General features: G+C 39.8%; 1 protein-coding gene across 1 annotated transcript in view; it reads right to left on the reverse strand.

Moving 5' to 3' along the window:
* LOC124620075 (dynein axonemal heavy chain 1-like) overlaps nt 1–16391 on the reverse strand; it is an 804068-nt gene that overhangs the window by 716968 nt on the left and 70709 nt on the right. Inside the window, exons 7-8 of the mRNA XM_047146741.1 lie at nt 12098–12289; nt 11841–12018 (exon numbers count right to left, since the gene is read on the reverse strand). Of these exons, the coding sequence (XP_047002697.1) occupies nt 11841–12018; nt 12098–12289 (370 nt within the window). The remainder of the gene's footprint in view (nt 1–11840; nt 12019–12097; nt 12290–16391) is intronic.

The raw sequence follows: 16391 nt of genomic DNA on the forward strand, positions 1-16391 counted from the left end.
CCATCTTTTAAGAGTAGGAGATGCTGAGTCGCAGATAGGCACAACAAAAAGACTCTCACCATTAAAGATTTCGGCCATTAAGGCCTACGTCAACAATAGACATGCACATACATACACAGGCATGAGCGCACACACGCACACGCACGCACACACACACACACACACACACACACACACACACACATGACTGCAGTATCAGGCAACTGTGAGTTGGGCTAGTGTGAGTGTGGTGCGTGTATGTGTGTGTGTGTGTGTGTGTGTGTGTGTGTGTGTGGTGCGTGTATGTGTGTGTGTGTGTGTGTGTGTGGGTGTGGGTGTGGGTGCGCTCGTGCGTGTGTATGTAGTGCATGTCTATTGTTGACGAAGGTCTTAATGGCCAAAAGCTTTAATTGTGTGAGTCTTTTTGTTGCGCCTATCTGCATCTCAGAATCTCTGCTATACGGTGAGTAGCAACTTTCCTTCTCATAATATTTGTACAATGTAAATGGATAGGTCAAAAATCCACTCACCAAGCAGCAACAGGAGAATGCACACACAAAAAGGTTTAACTTTTACAAGCTTTTGACGCCAGTGGCTCCTTCTTCTGACAGGTAGTTGAAGGGGAAGGAAGGGGAAGTGAAGAAAAAGGACTGGAGAGGTTTAGGGAAAGGGGTACAGTTCACAAGTCATCCAGAATCCTGGGTCAGGGGAAACTTACCATCCAGTAACTCTCCACTGAGCTACGATTCTTGGTGGCTTTTCTGAACTGTTTCACTAAACCTCTCCAATCATTTTCCTTCACCCCTCTTCCTTCCCCTGAAAATCTTATGCCAGTCAAAGGACCCACTGACTCCAGAACCTTGTAAAAGTTAAACATTTTTGTTTGTATTTTCTCCTGCCGCCACCTGGTGAGTAGATTTTTTTATCTATCCATTTACACTGTATTGTCAATAATTATTTTCGTTGTTATACATATGTAATACGGGATACACGAAAGTCGTGGAAATAAACATTCAAATGTGATGTTGACACAAGCATAAGAGAGCATTAACAAATGTGGATCAGCAAAGGCATTTGTGCCTAATTTGCAGAAGTTGGGTAACAATGGGGAAAGCTGCAAATAACATAAGATAAAGAGATTTATGTGTATTTGCTGAAGGAGCTAGTATGCTACTATGCTTAAAAGCATGTTTGTTTCAAATATTGAACAACAGAAAATCCAGGATGGAATGTAACAATATAAGAGAAAAAAAGTTGTCACTCACCATATAGCGGACATGCTGAGTCGCAATAGACACAACAAAAATATTCACACAATTATAGCTTTCGGCCATTAATGCCTTTGTCAACAATGGACACACACACACACACACACACACACACACACACACACACACACACACAACGCAACTCGCTCAACAGCTGCAGTCTCAGACACTGCTGAGTTGCGTTAGACTGTGTGGCTTTAGTTGTCTGAAACTGCAGTTGTGAGCGAGTTGCGCGTTTGCGTGTGTGTGTGTGTGTGTGTGTGTGTGTGTGTGTGTCTATTGTTGACAAAGGCATTAGTGGCGAAAGCTATAACTGTGTGAATCTTTTTGTTGTGCCTATCGAGACTCAGCATGTCCACTATATGGTGAGTGGCAACTTTCCTTCTCTAATACTGTTTCAAATATTTAACGACTAATCTAGTCTTTGTCTAGAATGTTACACAAATCTGTACCATGTGGCAGGGGACTGCATTATAATCAATGGAGGATGAGGTGTTATGTAATTGTCAAATGTGATTCATTCATCTCATAACATACAGATGCTAATCATTTGATTAGTGTACAGGAGACAAGCCAAAATATGGTTAATACAACTTCACTGATATAAAATTGTCATTAACAAGATAGAGCAGTATTTAAACACTAATAAAACTTTTGTATGAAACAACATCTTTACTTATTTACATAACAAGAACTGAAAAACATCCAGCTCAAATATTCAGTTCATCCTTCATCAAATCTTCACCTGATTAGTAGCATTGCTGAAGTAGAGTATCATGTCACTTTTTTCAGTGAACCTAATTTGTTGTAAATTTTCATTCCCATATATTGGGGAATCTGAGCACTTAAGTTTAAATGATGAGCAGATAGCATAAGATTATCTTTTTTTTTTTGTATTGTGTGATCTAAACAGTTTTCCTTGTGTAATTCTAAACTGCCAAGCAAAAAATTGTTAATAAGATAATATTTTTAAATAACAGGCAACATTATTTCCTTGGATGCACAACACATGTTTCTAATGATTTTTTCTGTAATTTCAGTAACAATACGTTAACAGTCTAATGAGTCTCTCTTGCAGGTGCTTCATGCAAACCATACACACAAATAAGAAGTACCAAATAGTAATTAATTATTCATACTTGTGCCACATACATTCTGTGCTTACTGAAGTTACATCAATGTTTCTTAAAATTCCGCATATATTAACAATACGTTACCTGAATGTGTTTGTTATTTTACTATCATAACTGTAACACTTAAATTATAAGACACAAGGGAATGTTAAGGTAACAATATAGGTATTACCATACACCTCTCTCACAGGCAATTTAGGAAGAGAATAATTATAAATAAAGAATGCTGCCACACAAGGAGTTTGTGTATTTCTGGAAAATTATCTAGCCAGGTACAGTACTATTTTTTTAAATATCTATAAAAATTAGTAGTCTCCTGTCACAAGTAACTGCATACATTGAATGACAAGAGATGTATACCTATTTTTCAATTACAGCTTAGTATGTTTTGTATACTTTTCTCATGGATCACAGCAACCTGGTTTGCTGAGAGTTTTGTACTAGCAGAATTCATACCTTATATTCAGTTGGTTACATTGTTATGACTGGGTTTCTACATTTTTAGGGGTGGTTAGCATATCCACCTGCTTACCTCATCTTAGTTGAATGCAGTGTAGAGAAGGTAAAAGGAGTTTAGTTTGTTAACTAGGTGGTGGTTACTGCTTGTGTTTGTACTCTCTCCATAGGCTGACAATAGTAGGTTATAAAAATCAAATTCCAGGGCCAGTGGTGACCATTCTGTAAGACTGGCAAATAACTTAATCCTTCAGGCCATCAGTGAAGTACCTCCCAGAAATGGAGCCTCAGGGTGTGGAATGGAATAGGCATCTGTCTTTGGGCTCTACTTTCTTTCTTTCTTTGGATCTAACATTCCTAGTCTTTCTTTTCCTTTTCTTTCTTCTCCACCAGGAGTATACCCCGTCTATCCTTCCTCTTTCCATAATCAGTAGTTTACATTGTGGAAGTCTTCTCTTATCCACATGTTAGAATCTGTTTTCACAGGATTCCACAGATGTAGCACATGCACCAGTGACTTCCAGATGATGTTACAGCAATATTCAATCCATAACAGGAACTAATGATTACTTCATGTTCAAAGAGTATGATTAAGTGATGAATAGTCATCCTGTTTAAATAACGAACTGATAATCACGCTAGAGGTGAATTGGTTTACAAGTACCTGCTGTGGCTAGACTCCACATACAGGGAAACAAAGATAATATAAAAATAGTGTAAGATCACACAATTTACGACTATAACTTACCTCATGAAGTTAAATTCATACCAAAGGACTAGTTACTTTGTAACAAAGTTTGTGTAAACTTGATCAAAGTACTTCGGGACCAGGTGGTTTGCAGAGATTAGTTGATACTTATTCATTGTGGATAGTCCATGTTAGCACTACGTCATAATTAAAAATGTTTTAAAATGGACTAATATGAAATATTACTTCATACAAACAACATAAGTTAACAGTTTTTAACTTCCGATGTTTTAACCAATTTTAATTTGCGAAAGCGAATGTGTATTCAGAACTACCAGTGTTATACAATGGTGTATGTTTTATAGTTGCTATGACATCCTTCATCTCAGAAAGGAGATATGAAGTGTAACTTATCATTTGAGTGAAGTGTTGTGTTGCTCAATATCTAACGAACTGACAAATGATATTCATCATAGTGAAAGCGTTTCTTTTTTTAAAAAAATTATTATCAGTTTGATAGTCTAGAATAGTATACTAACTTAAAATGTATGACTGTCTGTGGATGTTAAGTTTTAAGGTTTCTTGCACATATACAATTGCACTGGAGTAGCAGTGCTCAATAAGAAAAAATAACCATGGTTAATCTCTCCCTGAAATTACCAGGTATTTGGAGGAAGATCATGTTATAACAAGCCCCTGAGAAATTAGTGGTGAGCTGCGGAAGGGGAGATTAATCACATCACAATAATGACTTTTCTTTCCTCAACTGTAATTTAACCACAGTTTTTTTAAGTATTTTAAAATTTTTAATTTATGAAGCTCAATAAAATTCCATTCCAATGTTAGGTTAAAAAACACAGAATTCCCCGAGATTTTACAAAATTCCTGATTTTTCCAAGTAAAATGTAATTCCCTGAGAATTCCTAGTTTTCCAGAAGAACTGCCATCCTGCATTTGACGTTATTTAGCTCCTGGTCCAACTTCATTAACATATCTTCAAACATTAAGGATCTGCAATTTATTGTTATTCAAGTTGCGTTTATGCAGACTATGTTATTGATTACTTGTCCAAACATTATGTAGCAAGATGTGGGCACAGAAGTAGCCTGGCATGCCCTTTAGTTCAAAGCTATTTACTAGTTCCCTCAATCCACTAATACCAATATTTACTTCCTTGGGTCAGATTATCGATTTCCAAGTTCTTGCATGTGACAGTATGACCTATGCCAATTCTGCCCACAAAACACTAACCTTCTAGAACCTAAAGACTTTTGCAAGACATGTCAACAGTGCTATGACCTAGACCTAGAGTAGCCATTTTCAGAACTGTTTCAGTCCAGGCCCAAACTGTTTATCTCTGAGCACAGGATCAATATGGGAGTCATCAAAAATGGCTGCAAATGTTCGAATTCCAATTCAGTTTTACAGAGATTATTATGCAGCACTGGCCACTTACTTAGCTTGCATTTATTGCAAATCTCTGCTCCAACACAAATGTCCCAGTAACTGAAAAAAGAGTAGGTGACTCCTGTACTGAGAAAGGCAAAAGAACAGACCCACAAAATTACAGAGCAGTATCCTTAACTTTGGTCCACTGCAGAATTATTGAACATATATTGAGTTCAAATATAATAAACTTCCCTGAGACAGAGAAGTTTTTGTCCACATATTAGCTAAGATATAGAAAGCTTCACGTGTGCAAAACTCAGCTTGACCTTTTCACACATCATATCTTACAAATCACAGATGGAGGGCAACAGGCATATTCCACATTCCTAGATTTTGGGAGAACAATCAACACGGTGCTCCCACTGCAGACCACTGAAAAAGTTTGGGAGCTTGCAGACTTTTTCCCCAGATATATGAGAGCCTCAGACACTTTTTAAGTAATAGCATCCAGTACGTTGTCTTCAACAGTGAGTGTTTATCAGAGATAAGGGTGTCATCAGGGGTGCCCCAGGGAAATGCGATAGGACTGCTCTTATTATCTATATGTATAAATAATCTGATGGAGAGGGTGAGAAGCAATTTACAGCTGTTTGCTGATGATGCTGTGATGTACCAAAAGCTGTCATCATTGAGTAACTGCAGGAGGATACAGGGTGACTTAGACAGAATTTCTAGCTGGTGTGATGAATGGCACCTTGTACTGAATGTAGAAAAATGTAAGGTAATGTGGATGAGTTAGAAAAACAATCCTGTAATGTTCAACCACAGCATTAGTAGTGTGCCGCTTGACACAGTCAGCTCAATTAAATATCAGGGCGTAATGCTGCAGAGTGATATGAAATGGAATGAGCACATCAGGTAGGTAGTAGGCAAGACAAATGCTAGGCATTGCTTTATTGGGAGAATTTTGGGAAAGTCTAACTCATCTATAAAGGAGACAGCACGTAGAACGCAATTATGGCCCGTTCTTGAGTACTGCTCGAATTTTTGGAATCTCCACCATGTCAGATATAAAGGAAGACATCAAAGTAGTTCAGAGGAATGCTGCTAGACTTTTTTACTGGTATATTTTATCAACACGTAAGTATTATGGATATGCTTCGTGAACTCAAATGGGAAATGCTGCTGGGAAGAAGACACTCTTTCCATGATGCATTACTACAGAAATTTGAGGCTGAGGCCAAAAATTTGAGGCTGAGGCCAATTGCAGATCAGTTCTACTGCCACCAAGGTACATTTCATGTAAGGACCGTGAAGATAAGAATAGAGAAATCAGGGCTCTTACAGAGGCTTATGGATAAGGCATTTTTCCCTCACTCTAATGCAGGTGGAAGAGAAAAGAAAATGATTAGTAGTGGTAGACATAGGTTTGCCATATCTAGATGGGACCTCATCAAAACACTGAGACAGAGGTGCAGAAATGAAGTAAATCATTTATTTAATATAACTAGGTTTTATTTAGAACACAATTACATGCAACTTGCTGTGCCAGAAGTAGTTGGTACACCATATTTTTCCGAAGATTTCACACCTTTCAGTAAGTCTTTTTTTCACTTTTATACACTACTGGCCATTAAAATTGCTACACCATGAAGAAATGCAGATGATAAACGGGTATTCATTGGACAAATATATTATACTAGAACTGACACGTGATCACATTTTCCCACAATTTGGGTGCATAGATCCTGAGAAATCAGTACCCAGAACAACCACCTCTGGCCATAATAACGGCCTTGATACGCCTGGGCATTGAGTCAAACAGAGCTTCAACACGATACCACAGTTCATCAAAAGTAGTGACTGGCATATTGTGACGAGCCAGTTGCTCGGTCACCATTGACCAGATGTTTTCAATTGGTGAGAGATCTGGAGAATGTGCTGGCCAGGGCAGCAGTTGAACATTTTCTGTATCCAGAAAGGCCCGTACAGGACCTGCAACATGTGGTCGTTCATTATCCTGCTGAAATGTAGGGTTTCGCAGGGATCGAATGAAGGGTAGAGTTACAGGTCGTAACACATCTGAAATGTAACATCCACTGTTCAAAGTGCCGTCAATGTGAACAAGAGGTGACCGAGATGTGTAACCAATGGCACCCCATACCATCACGCCGGGTGATATGCCAGTACGGTGATGATGAATACACACTACCAATGTGCGTTCACTGCAATGTCGCCAAACACGGATGCGACCATCATGATGCTTAAAAACAGAACCTGGATGCATCCGAAAAAATGATTTTTGCCATTTGTGCACCCAGGTTCGTTGTTGAGTACACCGTCGCAGGCGCTCATGTCTGTGATGCAACGTCAAGGGTAACTGCAGCCATGCCTCCGAGCTGATAGTCCATGCTGCTGCAAACGTTGTCGAACTGTTCGTGCAGGTGGTTGTTTGGTTGTCGTCTTGCAAACGTCCTCATCTGTTGACTCAGGGATCGAGACGTGGCTCCACGATCCGTTACAGCCATGCGCGTAAGATGCTTTTCATCTTGACTGCTAGTGATACGAGACCGTTGGGATCCAGCACGTCATTCCGTATTACCCTCTTGAACCCACCGATTCCATATTCTGCTAACAGTCATTTGATCTCGACCAATGCCCCGCAATCGTGATAGGCTACAATCCGACCTTTATCAAAGTCAGAAACGTGATGGTACACATTTCTCCTCCTTACACAAGGCATCACAACAACGTTTCACCAGGCAACGCCAGTCAACTGCTGTTTGTGTGTGAGAAATCAGTTGGAAACTTGTCTCATGTCAGCACGTTTTAGGTGTCGCCACCAGCGCCAACCTTGTGTGAATGCTCTGAAAAGCTAATCATTTGCATATCACAGCATCTTCTTCCTTTCGGTTAAATTTCGCGTCTGTAGCACATCTTCGTGGCGTAGTGTTTTTAATGGTCAGTAGTGTATATTTATAAAACTTCAGGCAGACATCTTGTAGTTAAACTAGAACAGTAAAATTAATTCCACAGTCCCTGGCAGCAGTCAATTTTTTTCATCAGTCCACTGGGGTGACATCAGTGAAAATACTCTTTCCACAGTGGTGTTGTGTGCAGGGTTAGAAAACAAACACTCGCATAATTTTAGCAGTTGGCATTTGCTTCAGGCTTTTTGGTTTCCTTAAGAAAGTAAATCCTCCTGTCTTCCATGGAGAATGTAACAATATTATGAGAAGGAAAGTTGCTACTCACCATATAGCAGAGATGCTGAGTCACTGATAGGCACAACAAGAAGACTTTCACAATTAAAACTTTCGGCCCTTGGCCTTTGTCAACAATAGACACACACACACACACACACACACACACACACACACACACACACGGACGCACAAGCAAATGCAAACGCATCTCGTACACACGACTGTAGTCTCAGGCAACTGAAACCACACTGCGAGCAGCAGTACCAGTGCATGATGGGAGTGGCGACTGCGTTGGGCTAAGGAGGGGGCCAGGGCGGAGAGGGAGAGGGATAGTATGATGGGGGTGGCAGACACTGAAGTGCTACAGGTTAGATGGAGGACAGGGATGATGTGGGGAGGGAGGGGGGAGGGAGTAGTGGAAAAGGAGAGAAATAAAAAGACTGCATATGGTGGTGGAATGATGGCTGTGTAGTGCTCGAATGGGAACAGGGAAGGGGCTGGATATGTGAATACAGTGACTAACAAAGGTTGAGGCCAGGAGAGCTACAGAAACGTAGGACGTATTGCAGGGAAAGTTCCCACCTGCGCAATTCAAAAAAGATGGTGTTGATCGGAAGGATCATATGTCACAGGCTGTGAAGCAGTCATTGAAATTAAGGATATCGTGTTTGGCAGTGCGTTCAGCATCAGGGTGGTCCACTTGTTTCGTGGCTACAGTCTGTCGGTGGCCATTCATGTAGACAGACAGCTTGTTGGTTGTCATGCCTACACAGAATGCAGCACAGTGGTTGCAACTTAGCTTGTAGATCACATGACTGGTTTCACAGGTAGCCCCACCTTTGATGGGATAAGTGATGTTAGTGACCGGACTGGAGTAGGTGGTGGTGAGAGGATGTATGGGACAGGTCTCGCATCTAGATCTATTACTAGGCTATGAGCCATGAGGTAAGGGATTGGGAGCAGGGGTTGTGTAAGGATGGACAAGTACATTGTGTAGGTTCGGTGAATGGCAGAATACCACTGTGGGAGGGGTGGAAGGATAGTGGTCAGGACATTTCTCATTGCATGGGATGATAAGAGGTAATCGAAACCCTGGCAAAGAATGTAATTCAGTCACTCCAGTCCTGGGTGGCACTGAGTTACAAGGGGTATACTCCTCTGTGGCCGGACGATGGGACTTTGGGAGGTGGTGGGAGACTGGAAAGATAAGGGACAGAAGATTTGTTTCTGTACAAGGTTGGGAGGATAATTATGACTCAGCATCTCTGCTGTATGGTGAGTAGCAACTTTCCTTCTCATAATATTGTTACATTTCTTCCATGGAGTGTTTACACTTCCAAACATTACTCACACTTTTTGTTTGTATTATGTTTAGAAAGAATTGTCTCATCAGATTGCTATTCAAATGGGAACTGCCCTATTACTTGGTGCTGCTTAAATAGTTCCAGCCCCATACTACTGGAGAAGTCTGGTATTTTCTCAGATTATAGCACTAGATCTACAGCGTGATTCACTAACTATTGCCACCAAGAATAGAAATTATGACAGGAGCTGAAAAGTTTGGGGACAAAAGTTGCGTGGGACAATGGGACCCATAATATGATGGTTTTTTGTTGCTAGGTGGGGCCGCTTCAGAGATATGAAGGCCAATTTCATTTTTTTCAAATGGGATGCTATAGTTTGGTACTCATTTTCCAATAGCGGTTATCAAGATGAATCCATTGATGTGTAACAGTAAGGTCTTTCAGTGTCAACAAAACTCACAAAGGTGGCATGACGTCCATTTACAGAAGGTGTTCGAAGTGATGAGCATTGGTATCAATGCAGTGCTGCAATCTTCTTATCATGGACTGAGTGATATTTCTTACACACTGGCATTTATTGAAACACATGCTCTGAAAATTCTCTCTCGCATATCTTCAGATGTAGTTGGAACATCTTTATAAACAATGTCTTTTACAAATCTCCACAAGAAAAAATCCAGAGGCGTCAAGTCTGGCAAACGAGCCGGCCACAACACATCTCCTCCATATCCAATACAACGATTTGAGACTTGTCTCTGCATCTCATTTCTATCCATCAGAGAAAAATGTGCCGGACACCAATTGTGTTGATACCACAGTTTGTTCCTTGTTCCTAAAGGTATTTCTTCCAATAATAGACCTAATGTTTCCTGCAGGAATGTGGTGTACTTTCTACCGTTAAGATTTCCTTCAATGAAATAGGGGCCTATAATTCTGTCCTCCAGAATCTCACACCATACATTGATCGAGCACTGTTTTTGGTGTGCAACTTGCTGCAGCCAACATGGATTTTCAATTGCCCAATAATGCATGTTATGCAAATTAACATTTCCTTGGTTTGTGAATGTAGCTTCATCAGTAAATACAATCAAATTAATAAATGTGTCATCCCTCTGAATCTGAAATCCCTACCAGTTAATTCTTAGTGGAGACTGATATGATAAGGATGATATTTATGGCGGTGCAAACCATGAACAACACTACTCTGTCTCATGCCAGATTCCCTTGTGATTTGACGCGAACAAACACAAGGATCTCAAACCACAGTGGCAAGAGTACCAATTTCCATTTCCTCGTTAGTAACTTTCCTTTGCCAGATATGTTTCCAATGTGTTAAAGGTCCCGTTGTTCTCAATTTATCATAGACATACTTAAATGTACGACACGTATGGGGTGAGTACGCCGAGGATATCTTTCAGCGTTTAAGTCTCCAGTTCTCACTGTATTTCATTGGCATTCTCTGTAAATAAGAAGCATATCATCTTGCTCTTCGAAGGAATACACCAGTCACATTGTTTGATTTGATGATACTAGTCTTACTGTTTCTATTAGTGTTGTATTGCGAAACTGTCAAATGGTGTTTACATGTGAATGGCAAGTAAGGAATACCACTCAATCCATGATAAGAAGATTGCAGCACTGCATTGATACCAACAGTCATCACTTCGAACACCTTCTGTAAATGGACATTCACACTGCCTTTTTGACTTTCATTGACCTTACTGTTACACATCATTGGATTCGTCTTGATAGCCGCTATCAGAAAACAAGTACCAAACTATAGCAGCCCATTTAAAAATCAAAGTTGGCCTTCATATCTCTGATGCGACCCCACCTAGCAACAAAAAATCAACGTCACATTATGCCCCCCCCCCCCCCCTTCCCATGAAACATTTGTCCCACAGACTTTGCAGCTACTATCACACTTTCAGAGTTATTCTAGGTGGCAATAATTAGTGACTCACTGTGTAGAAGGTGTTTGCAACATTGATACAGTATAAGCAACAAGCAACACCATCTGTGGGACAACGTTGTCAACGTAAACTTGTTGACACAGATAAAACTAACTGAGGCTGCATTTACATGTTGCACTAACAGATGACATTACTTCTTACTTGAGCCAAGTTTATAACAGTACTTTGCACAATCAGGACAAAATTGCATCTTCTCGGGATGTCAGGATAAGAAGGTCTGGTGACGGTCCCCATATATGGGAACAGATGGCAACTCTAGGTACACAGTATCCTCCATCATGCACTGTATGATGGCTTGTGGAGTATGTATGTGTCACACAGTCTGTCTATTTGATTGGTGAGGCCTGATACACGCTCGATCATCACAAAGTGAGCTATTAATATGGTTACCTTATGTGTACTAACACCAGCACTATCTGTGTGTGAGTTTTCTCTTTTACTTACTTCTGACATTCTACCCATTCATCTAACACATCTTGAGTCAGATGCAGTTTTTCCTCCCAATCAGTAATCTCTTCTTCAAATGCTGGTCTGTAAGGACTGTATGAAACCTGCTGGGTCAAAGCAATATGATCATCAAGCATCTGAGTTATTTCATCCGCAATCTTCATTATGTAAGTGCCTAAAAGAGAAATAACCTACATAAAATTATCAATAATATAACACAGACATTGTAGGTGAGTAAATCCATTGTTACATACCTGTGGCTTTGTAGGGTGTTACTTCCATATCTATGTGGGCCCAGTCTCCCTTCATTTTATTCAATGTTAATTCAATGGCATATTCCTTTGCAGCTGTCTCTGATATCTGTGTCATTACTTCCACATGGTCAGCAAGCCCCAAATCGAGACATTGATTGAATGTGAGGTTGGGAGTATATTCAAGCTCAATACCTATTTAAACATTTGAAACACAATACGTTAAAAGTAAAGAATAAAAGTTTCATTGTTGGAGATTTATTTTATTGAATGAACTTAACTTTTAGTACAGTATTATCAGTTATCTTTTTACTAATATATGAAATTTAAAAACTTTGTGTTTATTACTTGAAACGACTTCTGTGTCATTTCAGAGACTATAGAACAGTAAATACGGTACAATTTTTTTTTTTTAATAAGATACTTGGTCACTCCTGAGGGGTCGTGTCAACTAAGACAGAGAGAGGAGATGATATAAAGTAGATCTACTTCACTGTCGTTACAAGTGAAGTATTCCTATGAATCTGTCTCTGAAGTGGTTGCTAGTGTCATTTTATGCAGCTCACCACATTTTAGTGGGAGTACTTGCATAAATATTCTTTTTTGACAAACTTTGATATCTGTGAGTGTAGAAGCATCTTCTGTTGATTTGGTCGCACATGATACATATACCGTAACTATTTGCATATGTATGTGCATTTTAATAACATTGTCTTTTTCAATTCACTGTCCACTGATGATGTGTACTTCAGTAATTATCACACACATTGGTAGGTCGGAATGCACAGAATCAATCTAGATATAGTAGGGGTCAGTGAAGTGAAATGGAAAGAAGACAAGGATTTCTGGTCAGGTGAGTATACAGTAGTATCAACAGCAGCAGAAAATGGTATAACAGGAGTAGGATTCGTTATGAATGGAAAGGTGGGGCAGGAGTGTGTTACCGTGAACAGTTCACCAACAGGGTTGTTCATATCAGAATATACAGCAAATCAACACTGGCAATGATAGTTCAGGTATACATGCTGACGTTGCAAGCTGAAGATGAAGAGATAGAGACAGTATATGAGCCTATTGAAAGGGTTATACAGCATGCAAAGGTACATGAAAATCTAGTACTCATGGGGGACTGGAATGCAGTTGTAAGTTGTAGAGGAAGGCGTAGAAGAAAAGGTTATAGGAGAGTACAGGCTTGAGACAAGGAATGAGAGGGGAGAAAGACTAATTGAGTTTGGTAATAAAATTCAGCTAGTAATAGAGAATACTCTGTTCAAGAATCACAAGAGGAGTAGGTATACTTGTAAAAGACGGGGTGATACAGGAAGATTTCACTTAGATTACATCTTTGCTAGAAATATATTCTGAAATCAGATACTGGATTGTAAGGCATATCCACGAGCAGATACAGGCTCAGCTCATACTGTAGTTGTGATAAAGAGTAGGCTAAAGCTGAAGAGATTAGTCAGGAAGAATCAATGAGCAAAGAAGTGGGATACAGAAGTACTAAGGAATGGTGAGATATGCTTTAAGTTCTCTAAGGCAATAGATACAGCAATAAGAAATGGCTCAGTAGGCATTACAGTTGAAGAGGAATGGACATCTCCAAAAAGGGCAGTCAGAGAAGTTGGAAAGAAAAACATAGGTACAAAGAAGGTAATTGTGAAGAAACCTTTGGTAACAGGAGAAATACTTCAGCTGATCAATGAAAGAAGCAAGTACATAAATGCTCAGGGAAATTCAGGAATACAGAAACACAAGTCACTGAGAAATGAAATAAATAGGAAGTGCAGGGAAGCTAAGAAGAAATGGCTCCATGACAAATTTGAAGAAATCGAAAAAGAAATGATTGTCACAATGACTGACTCGGCAAACACGAAATTCAAAACAACCTTCGGTGAAATTAAAAGCAAAGGTGGTAACATTAAAAGTGCAATGGGAATTCCACTGTTAAATGCAGAGGAGCGGACAGGTGGAAAGAGTACATTGAAGGCATCTATGACAGGAAGATTTGTCTGATCTAATAAAAGAAGAAACAGTAGTCAATTTAGAAGATATGGGGGATCTAATATTAGAATCAGAATTTAAGAGCTTTGGAGGTCTTAAAATGAAATAAGGCAGAAGGGATAGATAACATTCCACCAGAATTTCTAAAAGGATTATGGGAAGTGGCAACAAAATAACTATTCATGTTGTTATGTATGCTGTATGAGTGTAGCCCACGTCTCGTGGTCGTGCGGTAGCGTTCTCGCTTCCCACGCCCGGGTTCCCGGGTTCGATTCCCGGCGGGGTCAGGGATTTTCTCTGCCTCGTGATGGCTGGGTGTTGTGTGCTGTCCTTAGGTTAGTTAGGTTTAAGTAGTTCTAAGTTCTAGGAGACTTATGACCACAGCAGTTGAGTCCCATAGTGCTCAGAGCCATTTGAACCATTTTTGTATGAGCCTGGCAACATACCATCTGACTTTTGGAAAAATTTCATCCATATAATTCCAAAGAATGCAAGAGCTGACAAATGCAAGAATTATCACCCAATTAGCTTAACAGCTATTAGCTGCTGTTGATGATGATGATGTTGATGTGGTCTTCAGTCCTGAGACTGGTTTGATGCAGCTCTCCATCCTACTCTATCCTGTGCAAGCTCCTTCATCTTCCAGTAACTACTGCAACCTAAAGCCTTCTGAATCTTAGTGTATTCATCTCTTGGTCTCCCTCTACGAGTTTTACCCGCCACGCTGCCCTCCAATACTAAAATGGTGATCCCTTCATGTCTCAGAACATGTCTTACCAACTGATCCCTTCTACTAGTCAAGTTGTTCCACAAATTTCTCTTCTCCACAATCCTATTCAATACCTCCTCATTAGTTATGTGATCTACCCATCTAATCTTCAGCATTCTTATGTAGCACCACATTCCGAAAGCTTCTATTTTTTCTTCTTGTCCAAACTATTTATCATCCATGTTTCACTTCCATACATGCCTACACTCCATACAAATATTTTCAGAAACAACTTCCTGACATTTAAATCTATACTCGATGTTAACAAATTTCTCTTCTTCAGAAACGCTTTCCTTGCCATTGCCAGTCTACATTTTATATCCTCTCTACTTCGACCATCATCAGTTATTTTGCTCCCCAAATAGCAAAAGTCCTTTACTACTTTATGTGTCTCATTTCCTAATCTAATTCCCTCAGCATCACCCAACTTAATTCGACTACATTCCATTATCCTCATTTTACTTTTGTTGATGTTCATCTTATATCCCCCTTTCAAGACACTATCCATTCCGTTCAACTGCTCTTCCAAGTCCTTTGCTGTCCCTGACAGAATTACAATGTCATCGGCAAATCTCAAAGTTTTTATTTTGTCTCCATGGATTTTAATACCTACTTCGAATTTTTCTTTTGTTTCCTTTACTGCTTGCTCAATATACAGATTGAATAACATCGGGGAGAGGTTACAACCCTGACTCACATCCTTCCCAATCACTGCTTCCCTTTCATGTCCCTCGACTCTTATAACTGCCATCTGGTTTCTGAACAAGTCATAAATAGCCTTTTGCCCCCTGTATTTTACCCCTGCCACCTTCAGAATTTGAAAGGGAGTATTCCAGTCAACATTGTCAAAAGCTTTCTCTAAGTCTACAAATGCTAGAAACATAGGTTTGCCTTTCCTTAATCTAGCTTCTAAGATAAGTTGTACGGTCAATATTACCTCACGTGTTCCTATATTTCTACGGAATCCAAACTGATCTTCCCCGAGGTCGGCTTCTACTAGTTTTCCCATTCGTCTGTAAAGAATTTCTGTTAGTATTTTGCAGCTGTGACTTGCTAAACTGATAGTTCAGTAATTTTCACATCTGTAAACACCTGCTTTCTTTGGTATTGGAATTATTATATTCTTCTTGAAGTCTGAGGGTATTTCACCTGTCTCATATATCTTGCTCACCAGATGGTAGAGTTTTGTCAGGACTGGCTCTCCCAAGGCTTTCAGTAGTTCTAATGGAATGTTGTCTACTCCCGGGGCTTTGTTTCGACTCAGGTCTCTCAGTGCTCTGTCAAACTCTTCACGCAGTATCATATCTCCCATTTCATCTTCATCTACATCCTCTTCCATTTCAATAATATTGTCCTCAAGTACATCGCCCTTGTATAGAACCTCTATATACTCCTTCCACCTTTCTGCTTTCCCTTCTTTGCTTAGAAGTGGGCTTCCATCTGAGCTCTTGATATTCATACAAGTTGTTCTCTTCTCTCCAAAGGTCTCTTTAATTTTCCTGTAGGCAGTATCTATCTTACCCC

Source organism: Schistocerca americana, chromosome 6 (genome assembly GCF_021461395.2).
Source record: "Schistocerca americana isolate TAMUIC-IGC-003095 chromosome 6, iqSchAmer2.1, whole genome shotgun sequence".
NCBI classification, from domain to species: Eukaryota; Metazoa; Arthropoda; class Insecta; order Orthoptera; family Acrididae; genus Schistocerca; species Schistocerca americana.